The sequence below is a fragment of the Bombus vosnesenskii genome, unplaced genomic scaffold, assembly GCF_011952255.1.
Source record: "Bombus vosnesenskii isolate JDL3184/JDL3185 unplaced genomic scaffold, Bvos_JDL3184-5_v1.1 scf7180000013314, whole genome shotgun sequence".
NCBI lineage: Eukaryota > Metazoa > Arthropoda > Insecta > Hymenoptera > Apidae > Bombus > Bombus vosnesenskii.
The window spans coordinates 2,506,983-2,532,883 of NW_022882960.1; the positions used below are offsets into that span (position 1 = coordinate 2,506,983).

Genomic DNA, 25,901 nt, shown 5'->3' on the forward strand with positions numbered 1-25,901 from the left:
GCAGAAGGCTTGCAACGAAATCCTTTTCGTTGCATAACATTGTATTCCAGTTTCGTAGCGATGGACAATACATAACGACGAGACGCGTCGTACGACGATGACGAAAGGGACAGGATTAGAGCATAAACAAAAAAAGACGAGGAAAAAGAAAACAGTAGCGGGCGTTACGGCACATTTTGTATTTTCGATGTGGCTGTGATCGTTGTCCGCTTACGTAAGAATCTGCTTGCAATCATCCCCACCGTATCCAAAACGCTTCTACCTCTTCTGTCTCGTGAAAGTCACGTCGCCAGTCCGATTTTGAGGGAAATATGCTTCGGTTAATGTGTGACGAGAGAAAATGAGAAACGTGTCCGATGAAAGTCAAACGTTGGAACAAATCCAACGTGTGACTCGTGGTATGCGATATAATCATAAACGGCTGGTTAATTGTTCGTCCGATTTATTAAAATCGAAATTAAGACGACATCGATCGATCAACAGTCTGTATCAAGCACTTTGTACTGAATCAACCTTGTTACGAGATTTCTTCCTTTTGATTATTGCATATTATATAATCATGATTTGAGGCGAAAAGGAAATCCTGAGTCCGATATTTTATACAGTACAGCCCAGCGAGGACATAGATCTTCGTGTTTCGCAAAAAACGTTACTTTCTAAAGATAAGCTATTGCTAACGATATTTTGTTATGCCATAAAACAACATGTGGCATTATTAAATTTTCATATAAACGATTCTGGCAATGAGTTTATTAAACAATGAGTTTTATTCTTATTTTGATATATAGATACAAAGGTAAATGCAATCTGATGGTACGAGCACTATCTTTACATAGTACGATATAATTTGAATTATATACATTAGTCTATATATATCTACATTGCTGATCAAGTAAAAAATATTGATTCAATCTGCATTTGTCACATCCATTACTTTCATCCATTGCTTTCACAGTCATAAATACATTGCTTAGTTATAAAATGATATACAAAGTATTTCTGTGCTGTAAATCCTTACCAAGTACTGGCATTTTTTACAAGAATAACATTTTATTAAGTACAATTAGGATAGACTATTTCTTTTTTTTTAACTTGGTGGTAACTCCAGATTGTGGCTTCTGCCAATCTAAAGGTTTACGACGATACATGGGCCACGGAGGAACTGTAATTAGAGCAGCCATCGCCAATCCTGCACCAAGGATATAAATTGTTTGTGAAAATTGTTGAATAACATATCCCCATATTAATCCAACTATCTGTAAAAAAAACGATTTGTAATCTTGAGCATATTCTGTACAGCGCAATATTTTTAAATACAATACTTTACTCCAAAAAGTGTTATGATGAGCCTTGATAATTTTTCTGCCTGAGCTTGACCATCATAGTCCTGAAAAAGAATTTTATTCAAAGAAATATAGAGGAATTACCTGACTGAATTTTGACATATGGTGACACATAACCTAACCAAGAATAAAACAAAAACTAAAGACAGTTACATATATTAATAAATTCACTTACCATATGCGTTGGGACGGATTTAATATATTGCACCCAAGAACTCATTTTAAACAAATATAAAGCTAGTACTTCCACGCAATCAAATTACAGTATAGTCATAGATTTTGACTAACACGTTGGCAATTGTTATTATTCGTGTGAAAACTGTAGTGGTAGTTTCTTAGCAGCGCCAACTTTAACGAATTTGTAGAAAGTACAATGAACAAAATTTAATGTAATATCTACGTACATAAGTTGTATTTATAAGTTCGTAAATTTGTGTATCATTGCTGAAATAACCTGTGTTTTAAGCATGGAAATAAAAGAAACATCAATGAAGATAAGACTTCGTAATCATAGCCTTCTTCGTGTGAGTCAAAATTTTAGTTTAATCAACGAACTTATAAAATTGCAAAATAATGGCCGTTAAATAATTTATTTCCGCGTGAAAACAGCGTTCGATACATTAATTTCACTTTGAATTAGTAAGATATTACTGTAATCATTGATATAAATCAGTATCTATAACATTATAACTTTCTTAATTGTTGTGCAATTTCTTTGGTTTATCACTTTACGGATATAACGTGCACAAACGTTACGTGCATTGTACTTTCTAATGCTTCCAAGTGAGAATTTCTCCATTGAAATTCAATGATATCTGATATATTGCGTTTGGAGTATAACGATTATGTACATACACATATACTTATATTGATTCTTAAGTTATATTAACGCTTAAAAAAAAAATGAATTCAAGACTTTGCATCTTTAGATTCCTTCACATTGCTTTCCATCCCCTCTATCGAATTTGCGTATCGTTAGGATAGAAAGAGGTTGCAATTGAAATTATCATAATTCGTGCTAGAGATCGTATCGTTGATCAGTTAAATAGAATATAATAATGAGAGTTAGTCAACTTTTCCGTAGTGTCGACAATACTCTATATGTCAACGGTATTGGTTAGGAAACGCATTTCTAGTCGTGTAATAGTATGCAACAGTTAGCCGGCATTGTTGTAACAGTTTTAAAGGAGAAACCGAGTCACGCGGCATGTATAAGTCTAACCGCGTTTCTGCTCGCGCGGAATTCGAAACGAGATTGAAGTAAAATGTCTCAAGGGCGTCACTGTGTTACGAGACTATCGCAATCGAACGAGAAAATCGACAGGTTGGAATTACGAAATGTTGGTCATGTTTCTTTCCGCAATATAAATACACGCCGTTTTATTTTAAACGTTCTCGCCTTCGAGAATCAAAGATCGAGTCGATTTAAACATCGAATATTTGACAATCTTGTAACATTCTTTTATTTGAATTAAGAATCTTTTAGGATATTAATATAATCATGATACATTCGCTATAAGTAGTACTTTTTCTTATTACAGTCTTTCTCATAAATTAATACATTCATAAGTACAGGTTTTACAATGGAAAGTGATGTTCGAAACATGTATTTTTGCCTTGAACCAACAAGTATTATCATGTAACACTTTGTAACAAAATATTGTTAAGTATAGTTAAAAATGACAGTAAACTATTTCTTCTTTTTTTGCTTAATTGTAACCTCAGATTGTGGTTTCTGCCAGTCTAAAGGTTTACGACGGTACATAGGCCACGGTGGAACTGTAATTAAAACTGCCAGTACAAATCCCGCTCCTAATATGTACATTGTTTGTGAAAATTGCTGAATAACATATCCCCAAATTAGTCCAACCACCTGTAAACATAAATAAGGCATATGTAAGTAACCTTATAAAGTTGAATTGAACATCAATATTTGATGTATAATATCCAACCGCGAACAGTGTTATGATGACTCTTGATAATTTTTCTGCTCGCGCTTGGCCATCATAGTCCTGAAAAGAAAATTGTTTAATCAGGAAACGTACGAATTTGTGTAAATATATATAAACACCTGTTGTAGTAAAATAACATAACCTAACACAAATGTTATGCACTTCTAAAAAGTCATAACATTACGTTTGTGAGGTTAATTTGTAAACTTACTATGTGCGTCGGAATAGATTTGATATATTGTATCCATGCACTCATTTTAGAAAAGTGACAGTGACTTGCCGGTCGATTCACATAAACAAGCTTTCATTTAGACGTGGATTACGCGATATTATTTACGCATGCGCTGAGACGTGCTTTCTCACGTGCGCTCTGCTGTGGCGCGAATTACGATGATTTTAAGTAGTTTCAGGTTATATATTTATACTAAACATACTAAATATTTAGAGAAATATCATAAATAGGTATTCTGGAAGTGTATTTATAAATATTATTCGTTTCATAATTTTATAATACACAAAACATTACTTGTTATTACAAAAATATTGTACGTATAAATATCATTCAATTTTCACACTCACTTCTAAGTTTTATTTACTACATCGAGTTAGTGTGCTTTTAATATCTTTTAAAAAGATAGTGGTACAGAATTGTTTATACGATTTATAATGAATCAAGCAGGGTGAACACATTCAACCTTCACAATATTCCTTCTTGAGCAATTTGTTCGAACTGATTTCGACATATTCTTCATTAACAAACACTATCTACATGCAAAATTCAATCCTATCATAATCATCTCTTCTTTAAAGTTATATCTACAATCCCTCAACATCTCACAACTTCTCATTTCCAATATTCCTCTCATCAAACAGTCAAATGCATGCGCCTAGAAATAACATGGCAGTTAAATTGTCAGTCGATCACGTTGATTGAGAAATTTTTCCCTAGGAATCATGAATGAACTTTGCCGCATGTAGTCGCGATTAGTATTCAGGCAATCAGAGCCTGGCGACAGTTGCGTCGTCGTATATCGGCGAACTCCATGCTGGCTCGGTGTTAGACCTTGCAAAATGCACGGCATCTGCCACGGTGGGGAACGCGGCGAACAGGCCACCTTTGTATTCCAACAGGTTGCACTTTCTCATCATCTCGTATACAGGTCCTACAATGTGTTCAAATCGTTGCGTATCGATCGGATCTAACATTGCTTCCGGTTTGATCATGCGGTTCCGCGACGCGATTCTACTCACCGGAACACCCGGCGATATACACCGATATATCGATTTCACAGTACTCGTTGATCAGGTTTCTCAGGGTCGTTGCGCCCGCCAGGTCCATGTGACTCACCGCGCTCAGGTCCAGTATTAGGGTTCTCAGCTGTGCACAATGACAAGGAAATTAATTTTCTACGAAAGTGGGTCGGCAGTTTTATGGTTTCTTCGGGCTGGTGTAACGAGGATATAGTTAACGTTGATATTCCTTCTTGTCGATTTAAATAATAATTTTACTAACAGAATTATATTATACTGGATACTATTGTAAAATACTGGAAGATATTCTATATCGTATCTCTTACCTTCCTAACTTCCTTCAACTCGTCGTGTTTGAAGCCTCCATTAGGTTTCTTTCTCGGCGTCTGGCCAGCAATTTTATATACCTCGTCACGGAAGTGTTGCCGACAGGCGAAGTTCAAGCTGCCTGAATAGTGAAATATTCTTATACCCGGCAGCTCTACCGTCTGAAAATATGACTTCCGTGTTAGATCTATCTCAAACTCGTTTCAGCCTGTACCGCCTCGAGAAATACACGATACGAAAAAGAAAATCCGCTTTAATCGAAATAGATTCCCATTTTAACGTAACTCGATAAGAAGAATGTATAAAAAAAAAAAAAAAAAAAAAAAAGAGAGAGAAAAGAGAAAAGAAAAGAAAAGAGAGACTATCATTATTCCATACGCTTTTATATCTCTTGGTATCCAGATAAAGCTCAGTACCAGGTACTAGAGCGAGTGAACAGGTGTAAGGACGGATAGAAAAGAGGATTAATTTGCCGATGCAGAACACGATTCCAATTAGAAGACCATATTCCACGTCCATCAGAATTACTGATATGAATGTCACCGCCCAGATAACCCCATCCGTTTTGTCCAATTTCCAGAATTTCTTAAATTCTGTCACTTTCATTAGCATCCCCTTTAGAGCCACCACGATGATGCTGGCTAGAACACACTATATGGAAATATAATGTTTTATTAGCTACTTGAAACTTACACGTATAATCGATTGAATTTGTCGATTTTCGAAATTGTACAGATTTTTATTAGATTTTTGTATTTTATATAATTAAGAATGATTCAAATATTTGTGAATTACCCGTGGCAGAGGCTCGAAGAAGGGACCGATCCATAGTAAAACGCTAATTAGAATTCCACAGGATATTAGACTAGCTAATTGAGTTCGTCCGCCGACAGTCTGCTGGATCAGGGATCTAGAGAGCGAAGCTGTGAATGGCATGCAAGAGAAGAAGGATCCAACTAGATTTCCGACACCCTAGAAATCATTGAGGATGACGATAATTAGGTTCTTATGTAAATGAGTTACATTGTCTTTCATACAGCGTGACATTGATTGCTATCGCACTATATTAATTCTAAAGCGGTCGCGGTGTCAGCTTCGATAGATAAAAGAGATTGACTTTGACGAATCAGGTCAAGTCTACGACATGAATTATTTAATTGATTCCCCGGTTAATTAAAATGACAATAACAATGCATCAGATTTTAATCGTGTGACTACACACGTTGTTGCTTCATGCGATGTACTTGAATGCATTCCAAGACTAATTTAATGGTCATACAATCGAATATTTCTATATCATAATTCAGACGTGGGTTATATACCAGAAATTCCAATTCAAATTTCATTCGAAATTTCCAAGTTAAATATACATTCAAACCTGCGCCATTAGCTCCTGGTTCGAGTCCACTTCGTAACCGAGTTTCTGCGCGAAGATTAACGCCATGGACATGGATATAGTATAGGACACCATAGTAATGATGAAGCTATCTAATAAAATGCTCGGTACCAAAGACAATGGTGGCAAGGTCGGAGACGGCAGCCTGGAAGCAATGGAAGAGAAAGTTACCATAAAGATGTTGCTTTGTTTCAATGAAACACGACACAACTATCGTGAATAATACAGTTTCGAGAAACTTGGTTACCCGACTGGGATGTCACCCACTATCGCGATCCCATAAACTTCTGTAAGGTTCACGTACACTGAGAGGACAGTCCCAAGCACAACCACTAGCATTTCTATGGGGATTGGGAATGGACTTATTTTCGCGAACTTTGGCTGCAAATAAAATATGATTTTTTAGTGTAACTCCAGCTACCTGGCTCTGTTTTTTTTTTTTTTTTTAGAAAATATTAAAACTGAAATTTTTTAAATATCGAAGAATCTTGAAATGAAGTATAAGAAATTCAGTTTTATTAAGATTTATAATATTTCAATATAATCTCTAAGGTTTTTATGCTGTTAGTTAAAATAATATTTTAATTCGTCTTTGGAAAGTACCTTTAACGCATTGTTGACAATGAGAACCAAAATGATGACACAGGATAGCAGGAGGGCAATCCCATTGATAGACTGATAGTTGTTAAAGAAGTCCACGTAACTCTAAAACGACATTAAACAACCATAATTAGGGACTGAGCTTCCTAAGACCAAAATCTCGTTACAATGTCTTCTAAGTAAAACAAACAAACGCGATCATCTTACGTAAGTGTCATTATCCACCATAAAGTTATATCTCAAAAGTTCAATCCCCTTATGTAAGTGAAACACAATCGGTGAAAGTACTGTTACATTAAACGCACGTTATTTCCTTCGTTTCTATTATTTGCAACTGTATTGCTGTAACAATAGCCTAATCGTCGAACGCAACACGTTTTACATCCTTTTGTCAGGTGCAAATTGATCAACAAGTTACGAAGATTGCGAAGGTCTTTTGTCATTGGAACCAGTTTCTTTTTCGTTTCTGCGGTTTCTTTAGTTTGACCAAAAAGAAAATCCACTTGAACAAATTCAAATTAGGTTGCCTACAAAGTGGCGCAAGATTATTTAATTTTGAGAAAGTTTCGGTTTCATTTGTCATTCGGTGACATTTGAATTTGAAATAGCTTTTTGACGGCAACTTGTGATTTTGTTTTTATACTTCCTCAATGAAAATTTAATTTAAGGTACACGCGTACGTGGAAAATTAAAGTGTTAACAAAGCCTTGAAATCTACTTTTTCTTTCCCAACAATTTTCCACAAGAAGTCTTCCATTTTCCAAGATAGAATCGTGGGATTCCGGATGTCTCGGAACTTGTTTCTCTCTTTCAATGAGCAATTGAAATTGTTAGAAAGTCACTGTCGGAATTTCATTTGGCATTTCATGCGTTCACCTGTCTCCGGATAGAAACAAGAACCGAGTTCTTTGAAATCGGTATAGTCCGTGTTGAAAACGACAAAGTGGAAAATCGACCGTGTTGCATGCGGTATTCGACGTATTTGGTATGAAAGGAAACGAGACGAGATGATATTAACAACCGGTACTTTTTGATTCTCGTGCTATTTCCTCTTTAACGACATCAGGAACAAACTATTAGAAACGTTGCAGAGTGTCTTTGAAGGAAGTAGAGACCCGGAAACGAAAAGAACAAAGTAAAGTGTTGGACATTCTGATGTGATTATCGCGACCATTGTGTTTTGTTTAATTTGATGTACGCTTCTGTTCAAAACTTTGGGACATCCCTTGCTCTTCGGATGAATATTTTTTTACGAAATGAAAATAATACTATAATTCTAACATTCGTTGTTAAATTAATCAATTACAGTATCAAGGCTAAAAGTGAGTAATATTACGAATAAAATATTCATTCATTCGAGGAAGTTATTGTTTCTTTTAAGACACGTGTTACGTTTGCCGAAGAGGAAGGATATAAAATTCTATGATAAGTGGTTTTCTCGTTTACACGTACCTGAAATTGAGGTCTACCGATACGGCTCGTTAATCCTTTACAAAGAAGTAAATTCATATGAAGGAGAATTTCAAGGATCGAATAGTCCATAAATCTTTTAACGATGGTTTTCGTGTATAGACAGCTGACGAGATATACATTTTTATTTTACGCGGAAGAAGAAATCTTTTTTTAGCCAAATTTTATTACACGAAAAAAGAAGTTCAACACTTTGCTTTGTATAAGTCACATTTTTCTTATTATTCCTCATTGTTCCTTGTGCTTGTTTTGCACTTAAAAATCACACAGTTAAAAACCATACATTTTTCAACTGGTTCACTGTTACAAGGTCTCGCTAAAATACGGTTTCATATAAAGAAAACACTTGATAATGCGACTGGCGATATTACGACGATGAGAAATAAAAGAAGTTGTTTGATTATTCTATAGCCTGGTAAACTTTGTTATCGCATGGAAAAATTTCGTTACGCTAATTAATTCTTCCTCCAACGGTATACTGAAATATACGTATATAAGAACAAACAGCATCGTTAATTATGGAAGCGAAAAGATTAACTAGCCAGCAACTACATAATTGGTAAACTATCACGTGTCGGACGTCAATTATATTCATCACGGTCGTACGTAGAGTGTTATATACATTTTTAAAGATTTATGATAGTTACTACGACGAATAAATACGTGTACTAAGCTTTCCTGTATAATTAATTTCTTCGATTGCTTTCTAAAAGTTTTAATTTTGTATAAAAAGGTTTCTCCATTCTCTTCTTCAATATTTTTGCATTTCTCATGTTACTAGAATTTTCTAATTTAAGCTCAGCAGGTTATTTTGTTTGTATCTTTCTCCTAACTATTCGCCTAACTTCCTATATTACGTTCTGGGAGAAAGTAAGTAGACAAGACACCTGTCGATGGTTCAAGCAGTTCGATCAATTAACTAAAGGTCTCTCCACTCGTATCAATTACATTTAGTTCGACAACCTTCTATTTTCTCCTATAAATTTCGCTCAACAAACAAATAATCCGACTTCAGTTTCCGATTTTCGTTTTAGTTCACGAATATTTATAACACATTAAACGAATTGAAAATTACTTTTTTCTTTAATCGTAAAATTGCAATAACGCGAGATTGCTTTAGAACGTTTCGAATTTCCAGACTGCTCTCTCGTAAAAATCGAATGATTTCTCCTGTGGCCTTCGCGTGTAATACTTACTTATCTAATATAATCGATTTCTTCGACTGTTCTCCAAAGGTTTTAATTTCATACAAAAAAGAAATTCTTTTTTATCCAAAATTTAAACTGTCAGAGAACAGACGAGGAAATTACGCCTACCGTTAAGAATCTCATACTCACAAAGATCAACTTGAAGGGTCCTACGCGTTTAGGTAGGTTTTCCAGTCCTAGTAGATCCTTCACTTGCGACGTGAACACGTGAATCGCCGCGGATGTGGTGAACCCGCTTACGAGACTATCTGCTAGAAGCGATGCAACCACTCCCAATCGCAATAAATACATTACTAACTGAAAGATTATCAGATCAATGAGAAAAATCAAAGATTAAGAAAGAATCGAAAGATTAAGAAATAAAAATATTAATTAGGAAATTAAAAGTTATATTTGGGTTTTTCCAGGTCTAGTTGCATGTATTTTCTAAAAATAACACTTCTAACGGAGTAATTAGAAAATTTGTAAAGCTGTAATACCATTTATATGATACACGATATTAAAAAAGGAATTGTTCTTCGTTAATTCGCTACCTTTAACGATTTTACGTTTGAAGATTCTACATGTAGGAAAATAGATAGAACGTTCCAGTAGATTCAAATACTTCGTAGATTGAAGAAAAACGGTAACGAGGCGGTAAAAGATTACCTGAATCAGGGCCACGGCGAAAGTGACTGCGGTGGCTACTTCCACGGGGGAATATCGATTGCTCGTCGAGGATAATAGCTCGTTTTCTGTTGTCGCGTTCTTCGGCAGTTGTCCTTGAGAGCTGTAGGTCGTGACCACTTTTCCGGTCATCATACAAACCAGCGCGAAGGTACCTTGATATCAACAGACCGGTTATTTTAACTATTAAATTGTGCGAATTTTTAACTTCGATCGTTGTATATTTTTAGACATTAGTAGTCGTTAATGTACTATATGAGTTGTATGTAAAAATAATGGTCTACGGTCAGCATGAAGGTGTTTCGAAAATTTCATTGATAATTTTACAGGTATTTTTCTTAATGGTGAAATATTTGAAAAGCTTCTGGGAATGAAGCTTTTGAAACTGATTATAACTTAAACGAAGTTTGTCTATTTGTGTCTTTTTTATTGTGTCTATTTATGTCTATTTTAATGAGATATTACTGACTGGAATAGTCGAACTTTCGTTACCTATATTGACAAACATACGTAATAATAACGCACGGGATGGTATTATAACGAGAAAAAGCAGTCAAGTGCCATGGAAAATTGCGTGGCGATTTTGTCTGAGCAAGGTTGGAAAGTGAAGCCGAAATGAAAGTTAGAAGGAAGCGGATACTAGGAAGCTTCATCGAATTACGAGGACTATTCAGTTTTAGAATCACGGAAAACTGTTTCCTTGAAATTACGAAATTATGAAGTCGGCGATTAAATTTATTAACGTCTGGACGAATATGAGAAAACATTCGGAGGAAACATTAATATCAAAGGTATGTACATGTAACTCTTCTACAAAATGGTAAAAGTTCGGCAAGTGACTACTAATCGATGGTTAACGAAAAAAGGGGAAGAAGAACAGTCGTGAAGCTTCCGTATTTCGTAACACGTTACATACTTAGAATCATCGTTAGTATTATCAAGAGAGTCTTGAAATTACTGAATCATGTTTGTTTGCTGTTTACCCATTGAATTATGCCTTGACGTGCCAAGGAAGAGATACACAAGAACAGGAAAGAATGCCATGTAGATACCAACTATTGGTGGAACGTTGCCCAATATTGCGTACGCCATTCCTGAAAAATAATTGCGTTAATTATGGGAAAAATGATTTTGGCCTCTTGGATCGGTAAAGATCAAGTGTATAGGAAAAATAAATTTTATCGAGTAATAGGACTGTCGATCTTCTTCGTCTAAATAGACTCTAACTCCAAATTATTATGAAAGAATTTTCCACTCTGGACGTGTACCAAAATTCGTCTATTTTTAATATCGTTCTTTAGATTTATATCATTGACGCTCAGCTCTGATAATAAAATACTCAAACGCGAGACAGGACAGACGATCCAAACACTGTACTTCTAATTTTCTTAACATAAGACTTCAAATTTTCAGGATAAACAGACATCTCTCGACAACTGGCATCAGTTCATTCATAACTCAAAGTGAATTTATTATCCTTATTTGTATTAATCATAAAAATGCCTCTTTGGAAACGTTCGTACCTTGAGGAATATGCATCACTGCCACGGTGATTCCAGCAATGATGTCGCCCAGTAAATCGGTCTTCCAATTGTAAGCCGACAACCATCCGATAAGGGGTATGGTATTCTTCAGAATCGTCATCGGCTTGACCTTTCTGCATTTCATCGAGATGTTCTTCAGAACTGTGACATCGACCATCATTCATGAGCGCCATATCTTTGTACTCTTATTATCGTAGAATGTCTAGCAGTATAGAGATTTTTGTCTGAAGGTTTAATCCTAGTTTTCCTGAATTAATGATTTTGTCCCTCGTATCGTTTATTTCTCCGAACCCGTCAATTAATCATGGAACAAGTGGGGAGTAATTAAGGTTTCCAGGGTGTCGTTAGAAGGAAAAGAGATTGATTTGAAAGCTAGTATAAAGATTTATTATTACGACAGAAATCTAGTCCCAAAATAGTACAAGCGTGAAAGCTAAATATTACTTGCTAACGATAGTCGTTACAATAACAAATATATATATAGTAAACACAAATAACACGTTATATTCAGTTTCTGTCGCAACTATGAATATCTACAATCAAATTCTTCACATGATAATCACGATAACATTACTAGGTAATCGTAGATAATATTTATCGTAAACCTGTAATAACGAAAATCGGTTAATTATGTTGCACAATAAGGAAAGAAAACGTTCGACTGCAATTGAAATGCGAAAAAAAATTCCTTGCTAGATTCTTCGATTCGAAGTTTATATAACGAGTCGTTAATTTTCATTCCTTTGATCAGACGAAACACAAGTATATTGCGCGGCGATTACGCGACGCCTGATGGTAAATAAGCATCGCGGCTTGGCGAGGCGCCATGATTCTTGGATTCGCTCGCTGGGAATCCGCGTACGATACTTACGTGATTCGTTCGGCTTCGCATATTTGAACAAGTGATTAAGCTCGTCCTGTTGATAGACCGGTCGCCTCACCGTTAGTTCAGGGCTGAGTGCCGTCATCTCGTCGCTCAGATCGTCTGTGAATTAGTTCGTGTCTCGTGAGACCTTCTCGTTTCTTTCATTCAAACCGGTGTGCGAAATTTTTGTTGGCATATAATATCGTAGGAACCGTGTTAAATGCAGAATACGTGTTTCGGATAACGTGTATTATTACACGTAACTAAAGTACTGAGACAACAAACGTACAAGTACTTATGCGTTAACAGTTTATCGATATTGCTTACGCAAAATTACGTAAACTTATCTCAGGCATGCGAATAAGAAATTATAGAGTATAGGTATTTAACCACGTGGCCTTTCCCACTTTCTAAATGGAATGTCTCGTATAGCGCGCGCTTATTAGTGCCGTAAGGAGGAGTTTACCAACAATTGGAATTCTTCGATGGACGCGCGAGAATTTAAATGTCAAGTTTATGATATTGAAAGGTGGAAATTATCCAAGTGGAAAAGAATTTTGTAAAATTCGAACAAAGGTTGAACGTGATAATTTGAAAGTCGAAGTTCTTTCGGTGAATTAGAGCGGATAATTAAATGAGTGTTCTTTCGAGATGGGAGATTGGTAGATCGAAATGGTTAATTTTGAATTTTAAATTTCAATTGGAAAATATAAATTTATCACGATCACATCGTATTTTGTTTGACTCAACATCTTGAATCTAAGTTCGTATTAAACGTCGTTCAATTGAATCTCATTGTGAAATCGCGGTATAAATAAGAAATACTCGAATGGTAACAATATATCCCATCACGTACGATCCATCAAACACTTTGGAATCAATTAGCTCAAAAATAAATGCCTCAATGAGACTGTGAGTGATGCAATCTTTATATATTACGCGTGTGAATATAGATAGTGATATCATCGAAATATAAAATCCTTCGATTGACCATAACCTACGACATTTTGACCTCAATTTTCTTCCGACGACTATGAAGTCATTGCATTCGATCATTCTTGTCTTAAAGACAAATTTAAAATTGAGAATTTTCGAGTGTTCAAAATTTAAAACTTGTAATTTCCGAAAGTTTCACATTCTCTTTCAAATCTTACAATTTTTTTGAACGCAAACTTTCACACTTTCAAATTTTCAAAAATTCAAATTTCCAAAAATTAAAATTTTCAAAAGTTCAAATTTCCAAAAATTCAAATTTTCAAAAATTCAAATTTTTAAAAATTCAAATTTTCGAAAATTCAAATTTTCAAAAATTCAAATTTTCAAAAATTCAAATTTTCGAAAATTCAAATTTCCAAAAATTCAAATTTTCAAAAATTCAGATTTTGAAAAATTCAAATTTTCGAATTCCCAACGTTTCAAAATTTTAAATATCCTCCGTTGCTGATCAAAGAAAAGAACTCCACTGATAGTGATCGATCTCGATCGAAACGAAACCACGCTTTTTTATAGGATAGACCGGGGAAACCCCATAGAGAGCGACCTGTCATGGTGGTGGTGAGACGTGTACCACTTGCACGGTATGATTCGCGGCTTCTCAGGAGCACGCAAGCGTGTCGAGCAGCTGAATAACGCTACGTGTTGTATCGAAAAGGAAAACGCGGTCTGACAGAAGATCGACACACTATGATAACTCGGCTGCGCTGTCTATCGCTTACTAACGTAACAAACGTGAACGCGACGCTTGGCTCGTGTGTTTTCCATTGGAACTGAGTCACGTGCCGGTAATCGGGCCAAGAGCTGTCAAATAAACGCGCGTTCCTTGGATAACGACCGTGATGATACTTCATCTCGATTAAGATGCTTAATTGGGCCGATGTAACTGCGTGTCTGACCAGTTAGAAAGTGAAATTGATACCTCTGTTGTCGTGGAACGAAGCTGGAGATTCACGAGATGAAATTGCGTCATCGAGGATTTTAACCCTCGCGACCCGATTCTGCGTTTATAGTGCGTTTTCTCCATGTGATCAACGTGAAATCACATGTTTGGTGTTTGGTGCATTACGTTGCACAAAATATTTCCAATTTACACATTCTTTTCCACAGGTATAGTTTTCTTCTTAGCTTCTACACTTCATGTTCGCGGTGTCAAATTTTTGTAATCATACGATACGAAATTTAATATGGAAATAATTAATCAGCACGTAACCGAAGCAACAAATACAATGATGCAAGTACATTTTATAACCGTCGTAAATCATTGCTCTTGAGAATGTTGAATGAAAGTTATCTTAAACAAGGATGAAAAGTATAACAAGTAAACTGAAGTTCTTCGTTGTTGACGAATAATCAGTACTTATTATAAAGTATAGATATAATTATTTATATAAATAAATAAAATTACATAGATAAATATACATAAATATTTCGAATCAACGTAACTCTTGTCAATAAAAAATGCATCAACGAATCGAATACTTGTCCATTGATGAAGTAAACCGTTAGATCGATCTTCAACAGTCAATATTTCCAGTACAGAAGATAAAGAACATTTTTAGATGCAGACGCAGTGGCCGTTGGCGAGAAATGTTCTGGAGAGTTTATCACGTGAGTTTTACTCTCAAATACACAGCGTTGTTTAACAGTTACATCATACGATCTTCGAGCTGTCGATCGAGCACGGGGATGTTGACGCTGCGTTTGAAAGCAGGTCGAAGTCTATAGAGCGATGGTGTAAAAATCCGCGGAAACGAGGAAAAAATTTCCAACAAACGAGCAAATCACCACTTATCTCGTTGGAACGATATTTTAAACTCGGATGCTTACCGACGGTTTAGCGAGATTCACACTTTCTCTTAATCCACGTTTATTCCAATTATCAGGCGTAAAGACGAACTGAAACTCTTTACGAGAACAAATCTTCTTCCTTCAGTACTCCATGATTCCACCAGTGAAACACAACAAAGGCATTGTGTGAAATCTAACGATGGTTTACGAAGAAATAAATTTAAAGATCCTCCAGAGATTGAATTAAAGCGATAATATTTTAATTTCACTGACAATTATTTGATTTTCCCTTTCTTTCAATTATTACAAGAAATATCATAGAACAGTACGATACTTTCTGGATATTATGGTATAAAATATACTCGATTAGAAAATATTCATTGTATATTAATAATATAGAAAGTAGAATAAGAGATGAAAACGCGTGTTATGATAGAAAAATCGAGCGCTGGTCGATCGATCGACGAACGTTAGTCTGTCGACGCTAACGAAGTCCAACTAAAATCGCGAACTCGAGGGAGCACTATGAGGTACATACCAGAGAGATTTCACTTTTGATCGAGCGCTGGGTCGGTCGAGTATAGCGTTCTTGTTTAACTTTGTTACGTTCTGTTGTCGAGGACACCCCGTTCTCCCGTAATCCGAGGTGCTATGGCGTCAATCAGAATTTTGCAAAACCCATGTTTTGTTAACACACAGAGCTCGACGATTTATGGACGTCTCCTTCCTTATCTCCCCTTTCTGTCTCTACCTATGTGATAGTTAATTGAAAGAACCATGAAGTCGTGATTAACATTTTAAACAAGCTGTGTTTTCTGACATTGCGATGATTCTTCTTTTTCGAAATACGCCGAAATTTATTTTTGAGAGTAGACACTTGGAAGTTTCGATTTATTAATCTCTTGGTGACGTATTTCAATTTATGTTGCATCGTTCGTAGAAACGAATATTTTATTCGTAACAATGATTTTCTTAGAATGCTGCAATACTATAAATGTAAGCACGATCGAATATTGGCGTCATAATAAGATTGGAGGATAAAATATCAGTTAACTGACGTTTATACGTAACTCGGTAATAGGATTATTTTTACTACTTTGTAATAACGAAGAGAGTATTGAAAAGAGCGATCAATACGAGAAAGTTGACAGAAAGATGTTCTACTTGTCAAATATTTTAGGAAGAGGAAAAGCAAATTAGTAACAATGGCTCGTTGATTGCTTTAAATCTAACAAGGAAGAAGCACACGCGGTAGTTAAATGAATAAGAATTCCAACACTCGTTTCTTTGTCTTAATCAGGAAAGCTGTTTGCGATGCATTAGAATTGTTAATTCCCATTACGTATTTTGTATGCACTTTGTTTGATACTGATATCGCTTCTTTAGTCTTAGATTTTGCTTTAGTCTTACTTCGCACGAAATTCTCTTTATTGCAGGGATTATCTTGAGGTGTTAGGACGTGTAGGGTACCTAAAGAAATACTTTTTTCAATTTGAAAACGAGTTTATTACTATTATGAGACGGATTTCACAATCTTATTAGCGCGCGTTACCTGAACCGTGCTGGTACTGTTTTTCATTTGTTCGCCTTCGACTCGACTTTACTCACCAACTGCGCCTACATTGTAAATTTGACTGACTAATCGTGACTAATCGTCTGTAACTGTCTCGAGTTTTTCCTCATTTCCCTTTATATAGGTTGCCCCCGAAAGAGAAAGCTTTCTTTTCTATTGGTGGGCAAACGATTTTTTTTTATTATCGAAGGCCCTTGCGCATTTTTGCAAGTCCCAGGGTTTATTCTTTTACGACGTCCTGGCCAGGGTTTTTTCTTTTACGACGTCTTGGCCTCGCACGTCGTTTCGCAGGTTATGCGGCCAACACATGTGCTTAAACTCTTTTCTTTGGATCGCCACAATCTGTTCGTATCACTTAATATAAATTATGCTCGAATAAATATATCGTCTGACGTCACAAATTCTGAGCTTTTTATACATTTCCACGTTTTTATAAATCTTGTTTATTTTATTAATTTTATAAATCTTATACATTTCACGCGTATCTCCTCTGTCGTAAATTCGATGAATCATGAAAAGCAATTCTGTCTTCTTTAAGCCAGTTGGATTTACCTAAAATTTGCCTAAAATTTACGAAATGTACGATTTACCTAAAATTTGTTAATTGTATCGCTGTATCAAATTATTTTCCAATTATTTTCAAGATCCATTCTTTGAAATACATACGTATAGAGAAACAGTTTGATCGCGTGAGAATGGTTACTCAATGCGTCGAGTCTATTTCACAAGGAAAGATATCGAAACGAGTTTAGCCGAGTAATTATTAGCAAAGAATTTCACGCCACATTCTTCGTTGATTTCGAGTTATTAAGACGATGTACACATTCTTATAGGTATTTTCCTGTCTCCACGTGACAGCTTGTGTCGTGCTATTAAAAATCCATTATAGATATCGTACGTAGAACTTCTAACTAAAGTTTAGAAATATTCACGGGTAAGAATTATAATTGTTGTTGTTAAAAGAATACATAAAACATGTGACATTGTTTCTATGGTTTTGTTTGAGTTTGTATATCTGCCGAGATAAGATTGGCGGAATTTACCAGCCAGATAATGAATTTTGTCAGCATCTCTGAGATTTGCACGGTAGAAATGTTAAATGAGAAGTTCGTTGATCGAAAAAAATAAGTTCTATTCTTCTGATTTCTTTTCTTTCTTCAAATTACTTTCAAATTATTTTGAACGGTATACATAAATTTAAATGAATTTCGATATCTTTGTTTGTGCACGGTTTATCTAAATTCATTTGCATGATAATTTATACCTTATTTCTATATGTATCTGTGTTAATTACTATCCGAAAGATAAGCTAGGCATATAAATGCTATCTTTTTAGTGTTCTTCCGTTGGAATTGAAGATAGACTATTTCCTGACTCATCAAAATATGTTTTTCATGTTGCAATATCGAGATTTCGTTTATGGTCCTAATATTGTATTAACGACACTCGACAAAATTTTGATTATCGTTCTGAGCTTTAATAATCGTTGAAAGAAACTCGAAAAGATGAACACAGCTTTTCTTCTTAATTTTATTAAACGTAACAATATACAACAATATCAGACACAATTTAAAAACCTTATAGGCTTGTTCACGCAAGACGAAACCAATGGCAGTACCCTGTAGTACAATCTTTCGAAACTTTCAGTTTTTGCATCGATCAAACGTTTATGCATCGTGGAAACTGTATTAATGTCTAGTTGAAGACCATTGTGCCCAGAATTTGTCCAATTGACGTCGAGATGTGAACGACTATGATTCTTTGGAGTAGGATCTCTGAGAAAATAACAACATATAAAATTTTTCTGAATAGTATTAGTACGATACTATTAATATATAGTATAAATATATAAAATAGTATAAGTAATTAAGTATCTATTTCATTTTCTAATTAATCGGACCCGTATTTGGCGAAATTAGCCCACAGCTTCACCATCTTTTTTCTGAATCGATTGAATCTATGTCTCGGATTTGTAGGTGCACGAAGTGTATTTGAATTGAATATGTATCCAACATCGTCAAAATGAGCAGTCCCTGAAAGAACTCTCAATCAATTCCAGAAATATCATTCTTTATATTTTCCATTTTGTTTTACGTTTCTATTCTTCATATGTAACGTCGTAGTATGTATTTTTAAAAATGTACCATTCAATGGATTGTGATCAACTATGTGCCAAGAGTACTTTGATTGATACGATAATCTATAATAATAGATAGAGTGACCCTTATTGTGCGTAGTAATTAACCTTTGAGTCAGATCTATGGGACCAGAGAAGAGTATATCCATCGCGATCTATAAATGTTAACGATATTATTACAAAAAGATAAGAAAGACTATTGTTATATAGAGATACTAAAAAGAAATCATTTTTACCTTCTCCAGCTTATTATAACTGGTGTTAAAAAAATTGCATATAATTTGCGCGAATAGTGCTATTGGTTCTTTGGTATACTTCTCATTATATGTATTTATGCTCTGGAGATACTTTCTGGCCCAGTCGATCATGTTTGCCACTCCTATTGGCGCTAAACGTGTCAAACGTAAGTGTATTTAGTATCATACGCTATAATAATATAGCGCAATTAATATTATTAGAAGATAATAGTGATACTTACGACCTAGGAAGAGAAGAATTTCGTTGCGAGTGTAACCCAACATCATATCGTGATGATAGAAGTCTCCATTATGATATTTTGCTATAGGACATTCTGTTAGAAACGAGCTGTTGGTAGGATCTATATCGGGATTTTCTATAGTCGGTCGAAATGGCAATATATTCTAGAAATATAGGAAATCGTGGAATTTGAATTAATATGTGACGATATTAAAATTTCCAAGTAATCAATCCAGTATTAGTAGGATTAATTACCAGGTCAACTTTTTCCGCTGCTCTTATAAGTTTGATCGCAGGTGCGTGACGAAGATAATTCAACAAATCATCCCTGCTCTTAGGTACGTAATTAAGAAAGCCAGCGAGTTTATAAGCATTATGAATCATCTGTTCCGGTGTATGGTACGCCCAGGGGCACAACGGTGTGCCACTCATGCTAATCGATCGACGAAACAGTCCTGAAAAAGTGAACGATATAAAACAAGAAATAAAAGTCCAAAGCAAGAAAAACTAGAAGAATAGCGAATATTTTAAAAATATACCTCTGGATCGTTCAGATAACATGTGAAAACCGATGGAAGTGCTGCCAGCACTTTCCCCAAAAATTGTCACTTGTTCTGGATCGCCCCCAAACGCGGCAATATTGCTTTGTACCCATTGAAAAGCCAACTGTTGATCCTTTAAACCAGCATTACCCGTTGCGTTCGGATGATTTAGCGCCAGAAATCCTGGAAGATTAATTAATATTCTACGAAGTAACTAAAAGCTGCCTAAATTAGGCAAGCATAAAAAATTAATTTCAAACGAAGAAATATCGTTTGTAATAATAATACCTAAAACGCTAAGTCGGTAATTGAAGGTGACCAAAACAACATCTTCTTCCATAAAGAAATCAGGTCCGTATAAGGACGAATTACAATGACCAGACATATAGCCACCACCGTATAACCACACCATAACTGGTCTCAATCTTACTTTACCCTTGAATATCATCTATTAATAACGATTGTATCTTCTAAAGTCTTTGGTCCAGAAACTCGGCAAACTTTATCGAAATTATTTAGTATCAAATCTTTACGAGATTGAAACAATAATTACCTCACGAGTATACACGTTCAGATACAAGCAATCCTCGTGACCACTAAATACGCTCGTCACGTAATCCGACTGAGGACACATATTGCCCTCTTCGAAAGCATTTAACACACCTTTCCATGGTTCTTTCGGAACCGGAGGCTGCAATAATCAAAATAAATGAAACGATTATATCACTGAAGCATTCTGTCCGTAAGTGGAAATCACTGTTAAATGCAAGAAATATTTATTTTTCCCTCTTAAAGAGATGCTTATTTTTCATATGATTTTTATTTCGATATTTTTGGTTCGAGTTTCGTATTGTAATCAACAATGGAAGTGAGATCAAGAACACTCGGAAAAAAAGAAGTGTTTTACTTAAATTCACCTTAAATCTCAAGTCACCAAGGGGTGGTTTCGCATAGGGAATCCCTTTGAACGAAGAATATTTGACTGAATTCCATACTGTGCGCAACACCAAACCACGAACAGGACCACTAGGTGTTTCAACAACGAAAGTCCGAGGGGAACTGATGATGAAATATTCCAACGATGAAATTAAAAGAACAAAAAGGTAGACATTTGCGCCATTCATGCTGATTCCTTAATAAAGGTATTGAAATTGTTGAAATTATACGAATATAAGAAATACTTGTATTGACTAGTTGATCTTGACACTTTTGGAACCTTCGCTCCAACGAATATAAAGTAAGCCGAATATTAATCAGCTTAACCAGCATTCTAATTTTGCATAATATGCAATTCTCAAACTACAGTTTCGCAGTTTCGAATTTCACCTGACGATATTGTTACTTATCGAAGTTGCATCGGTGGTGCGAATTTATTTGGGTGAACCATTGCGTAATTATTTACACGTTCCTTTTTCATAAACAATCGATGAAATATCAAAGCGATACTTGCTATATTTTGTATATTTTGTATATCTGATCGATCGAAGATATGATAAAGATACAAATTGTGGATAGAAAGGACTTCAAATAGTAAGAATTAGTTGCGGATTTTCATGAGACGATTCATATTTTTATAAACACAATTAAAGAAATAAAATTTAAATTGAAATATATTTTATTTACTATATCTTATAGCGAATATATTCTATATATTACATTTTACCTTATATATATTATATGTTTTAGAATTTCACGTACAATCCGTGTACTTTTATGTCTTTAAATTGTCTATAAATGCAATGCGCAGTCTAAAATTAAATAATAAAAGCAGAAAGCTATGAACTAGATTAATAACAAGGACAAAAGAGTGGAAAGAATAAATAATAAAATAAACCAATTAACCTTCTTGCTACGTAACTGGGCCAAGCTACAGCTTCCGGACGGTAGAAAATAAAAAAGAAGTTTCAAAATAGACAAAACGAAACGGTTTCCAATGTTGCATCGCGTGATGTATACAGTCCGTTTGAAGTGGAGACATTTTAACGATTTGATAAATTGCTTCGACCCGTACGCCAAAGCGCTTTCTGTTGCGGGAATATCGCAGCGAAAAGGTTAAACGATCAAACGCTTCCTATTAATTGCGACTGCATATGTATATTATACCTTCTTTTGAAAAGAACGTGACAAATTACACACACGCAGTCAGCATAGGACGAAATGCAAAACAAGTGGCTTCTGTCAGAAGAAAGACACTGCTTTTGGATCATCTCCAAACGCGATGATATCCTCTTCAAATCATACCAAAGTCATCGTGTAATACTTCGTTGTGATGATATCTGCTGTATGTAGATGATTTAGGAACGATAACGCTGCTAGATTAATTTCGAAACATTAATTTGAGATATTAATCTTCAATTAGCATGGCGTAGATCAAATTACTGACGAAGCAATGTATTTACATTCATACGATTTTCATCGAATTTTTAACTTATCGCGATTTAGCAAAAAATTAAGTAATCTCTATGCTATTTCATAAATATCTTATAAACCATTAAAGATACGAAAAGATATCATAAAAATTGTTTGCTATATCGTGATAGAAATAAATTTTTCTGGTGAAAATACATTAAACGACTGGAGAAATTTCAACGTTATCTCAATTATTTTTCAATTAAAAGGAAATTTAAAGCAGAGGAACGCTTGGAAGCGAAACGAGAGAAGGTTCGTGAACGAAACGTTCCACATTCTCTGGGTACTTGAAACGTTGCTAACTTCTGCTGAGTTTCACTTGAATTTCTTCTACGCTCAGCCCTCGGCTGCCTCCTTAAGTTCAACATCCGCGCTTTTTTATTGTTAGCTACAGGGAAAGGGTATCGAAGTTGTTGCTTTATAATGGAAGAGCGAATACGTGATCGCCTCTATAGGTTCTTTTCATGCCTCTCGTAACGTCGACAGGAACTATTATATAACAGGTGACCTGTTACGGAGCTATCCGTGACTCTTCTCTTCTTCCACGTCTGTCTATCGACTTTGCAAGAGTTGTAAAATTATGATAATAGTTAACTAAGGGAGACATATTACAAATTCGATTGAGAAAACGAAGAACGTACAACGAATTTAAAAGTCTCTATAAATAATTACTTAAAAGAAAATTTTAATATTCAAAGATCCGAAAGTCGAAGAATTTAAAAATTGTTTATTTCAGAAATGCGAATGTTCTGTTAATTTTAACATTGTGAGAGAAGAGAAGGGGCGAGGAAGGAAGGAAAGAACCAAAAGACTTGTAAATATCGTATAAACTGCAAATATTGTAAATAATTCATGTATTCCGAGAAGGGAATCATTGCCTCAAAGAAAAAATCCTAATCTTTCGATTGTGTATGTATAAAAGGCTAGAAAAAGAAATGAAAATAAATCAATAAATATGTATTTATTCGAAAGTTTTCCTTAGTTAAGGAACAGTGGATGGAGAGTAAAAAAATAACACTGGTATGGTTAATACGTCTTTTTCTACGTGTCTATTTATTATGAAAATATAATACAAAACATCCTATGTTGTATTACATAGATAACAATGCTCAATTAACGTTTTATTCCCTTTTGTCTTGTAACGTTACCATCCAACACTATGAGAAGTATATCAGGATAGGTAAAGTTCGTGTTCTCTTATTCCGTGTTCTTCATCTTCGTCGTTTTTTTCTCTTTTTTCTCGTTTTTCCCTTCGTTTTTTTTTCGTTTTACTTCGTTTGGAGGAAAAAGGCCCGATATTACAGAGAGAGAAGATACATATAATAGACGAGAGACGTTACAGAGCGAAAAATTACAAATTGGAACGGAGAAACGAAAGTGTCCTGGTGTTCTTTTTCTTTTAGTGTTGTGACTCACATATTTGTATTTTGTTTGTTACAAAAACGGTAGTCCGTTCGGACGAGCGGAACAGGAACAAGGGCGGGAGCTTATTTTCCATTTCTTTCACTTTTTTTTACCATTTTTTCTTTGTTTTTTCTTGTTTCTTTTTTTTTTGGTTTCGTTTGACTCATTCGTCTGGGCTTCGTGGGTCCAGGAATAAGGGTTCAGGGAAACGGGACTCTCTTCTTGTTTCGCGTGTCGATGCACAAATTGGAGTTTTGTATTAGCGCTAGTTTACAAATAATACAAATGTATGTAAATATCGTTATTATAATAATAGGTTCCCTCTTAGCGAGAAAGAAGCTTAAAGCTAATTCATCTAGCGTCACTATCGTTTTCACACCATGCTAATACTACGTATTCCAGGTGGTACCCGTGAACAGCTTTGTCATAGTCGGTCGAACTTGTTATCGACCAGATGTGGAAACATCAGTGAGTAGGTAATTAGAAGGGTGAAAATAGAGGAAATTACTGGCTGTCGAATAGAGACATCGAAAACAAACAACACGTGATTAGTGTCCTTTTTATCCGTCGCTCGCTAAATAATCCTTCGCTCGAGATAATACTTTAGAGATAAACTAAGCGGATTTATTAGGAACACATTTTTTGACAAAATAAATAACAAAATATCGAGGATCGAGTAGATTAAAAGAGGATGGAACTAAGCTTCTAATATTTCCATAATCGGGAAAAGATAATCTTTCAGACGATTCAAAAAAGGAAGAAACCTTATGGAAAGTTTTAAACAAGTTAGAAATGAGAAATACTCAACGATAAAAAATATATAAAAAAGAAGGTGAACTGAGAATAGGAAGATGGTAACAGTTATCAAAGTTTTCGAAGGAATATGAAGATTCTTCATAAGTTGCACTCTATTCAACAATGTATTGTCAATCATTTCGTTCTCGAACGGATAGCTAGCTCAGCTGTCACAGGCACCGAGTGAAATACATTAGCGATTCTACGAATAACTCTATATCGCTACCGTTTTTTTTTTTTTTGTTATTTCATTATTAGGCGAAATTCGATCGACGAGGGTTCCCGCCGTTGCCGCCGGATACACCGTAGGAAATTACATCGTCGACGACGATCGTGGCTTCGGTTCGCGTCGCGGAAGGGAGATACACCGGCGAGGTTAAAGGGGTGATCAGAGGAGGGTGTAACTCGCACGGCAACAGGAACCCCGGACGAGCTGGTCGACCTAGGCAATTAGTGTCATCTACGTAAATGCTAAGTACAATTAGCACTACGGTCAGAATAAATTAATGACTATACATAGTGTCCACCTGTGGTGTGTTCTGTGGCCCGAGTATCTGGGCGTTCATGCGTGTAAGTAATTATAATCGTGCGTGTCTCTGTTTGTGTTCTGTCATGTTGCGTGTCTTATGTGTGTTAATACGTATTTCTGTATTTATGTACGTGTGTGTAAAGTGTCATGAAGGAGAGTAGTGTCGAGTGTTCAGTGTATAATACCTACGGCGTTTTTCTCCGCGGTTATTAATATCGTTTACCTTTAGTACCTTTAATCTCGTTAATTACCTTTTAACTCTATATTGCTCTTTGTATTGCTTCGGCGGCAGTATAGCCCTACGTAGTCATGCAAGGTATAATTGTATTATTTTTTTTTCCGTTAATAGATATAATATAACTGGTATCTCTCTTCATCGCCGTTCAATGAGAATTATAACGTCGCGATAAATAATAATATCCGACCGACGATAACCGGTAATAATCGTAATTATAAATGAAAATAATAGTAGCAAGAACGACAGTTGATTGTAGTAATAACGATGATAAAAGAATCGTTACCGAATGTTAAGTAACTCGGTTGGTTTCGTGTTGTGATTTTCTTCTCGTTGTTGTGTATCTGTTTAAGTTCACGCGTTGACGCGCAATAACGCGAACGACGGTACTAAT

The 25,901-nt window shown here is 35.3% G+C and overlaps 4 protein-coding genes across 7 annotated transcripts; all 4 read right to left on the reverse strand.

Annotated features, from left to right (window-relative positions):
• Positions 1–733: 733 nt before the first annotated feature.
• On the reverse strand, positions 734–1,755 carry LOC117235153 (signal peptidase complex subunit 1-like). Its single transcript, XM_033496909.1, has 3 exons — positions 1,519–1,755; positions 1,328–1,387; positions 734–1,256 (listed from the first exon to the last, which is right to left on the reverse strand). The coding sequence occupies exons 1-3, from the start codon at positions 1,561–1,563 to the stop codon at positions 1,074–1,076; spliced, it is 288 nt and encodes a 95-aa protein (XP_033352800.1). The 5' UTR covers positions 1,564–1,755; the 3' UTR covers positions 734–1,073.
• A 1,027-nt stretch (positions 1,756–2,782) lies between these two features.
• LOC117235109 (signal peptidase complex subunit 1-like) lies at positions 2,783–3,640 on the reverse strand. The gene is made up of 3 exons (XM_033496839.1): positions 3,507–3,640; positions 3,296–3,355; positions 2,783–3,216 (listed from the first exon to the last, which is right to left on the reverse strand). Exons 1-3 carry the CDS (start codon positions 3,549–3,551, stop codon positions 3,034–3,036), a joined length of 288 nt encoding a protein of 95 aa, XP_033352730.1. The 5' UTR covers positions 3,552–3,640; the 3' UTR covers positions 2,783–3,033.
• A 607-nt stretch (positions 3,641–4,247) lies between these two features.
• LOC117235108 (solute carrier family 26 member 6-like) lies at positions 4,248–15,962 on the reverse strand. Of its 4 annotated transcripts, none has more exons than XM_033496838.1 (14): positions 15,945–15,962; positions 12,629–12,742; positions 11,737–11,898; positions 11,197–11,307; positions 10,196–10,368; positions 9,677–9,844; positions 6,873–6,974; positions 6,517–6,650; positions 6,252–6,414; positions 5,669–5,845; positions 5,252–5,524; positions 4,873–5,034; positions 4,547–4,673; positions 4,248–4,458 (listed from the first exon to the last, which is right to left on the reverse strand). In XM_033496838.1, the coding sequence occupies exons 2-14, from the start codon at positions 12,723–12,725 to the stop codon at positions 4,295–4,297; spliced, it is 2,013 nt and encodes a 670-aa protein (XP_033352729.1). In that variant the 5' UTR covers positions 12,726–12,742; positions 15,945–15,962; the 3' UTR covers positions 4,248–4,294. The 4 variants fall into 4 exon arrangements, with proteins under 4 accessions (XP_033352729.1, XP_033352728.1, XP_033352727.1 ...); XM_033496837.1 differs by lacking the exon at positions 15,945–15,962 and adding an exon at positions 15,446–15,587; XM_033496836.1 differs by lacking the exon at positions 15,945–15,962 and adding an exon at positions 14,538–14,973.
• A 2,533-nt stretch (positions 15,963–18,495) lies between these two features.
• Positions 18,496–21,702, reverse strand: LOC117235154 (esterase B1-like). Its single transcript, XM_033496910.1, has 10 exons — positions 21,053–21,702; positions 20,689–20,826; positions 20,424–20,583; positions 20,133–20,318; positions 19,849–20,048; positions 19,595–19,757; positions 19,353–19,504; positions 19,124–19,271; positions 18,880–19,012; positions 18,496–18,754 (listed from the first exon to the last, which is right to left on the reverse strand). Exons 1-10 carry the CDS (start codon positions 21,257–21,259, stop codon positions 18,538–18,540), a joined length of 1,704 nt encoding a protein of 567 aa, XP_033352801.1. The 5' UTR covers positions 21,260–21,702; the 3' UTR covers positions 18,496–18,537.
• Between the last annotated feature and the right edge of the window lie 4,199 nt (positions 21,703–25,901).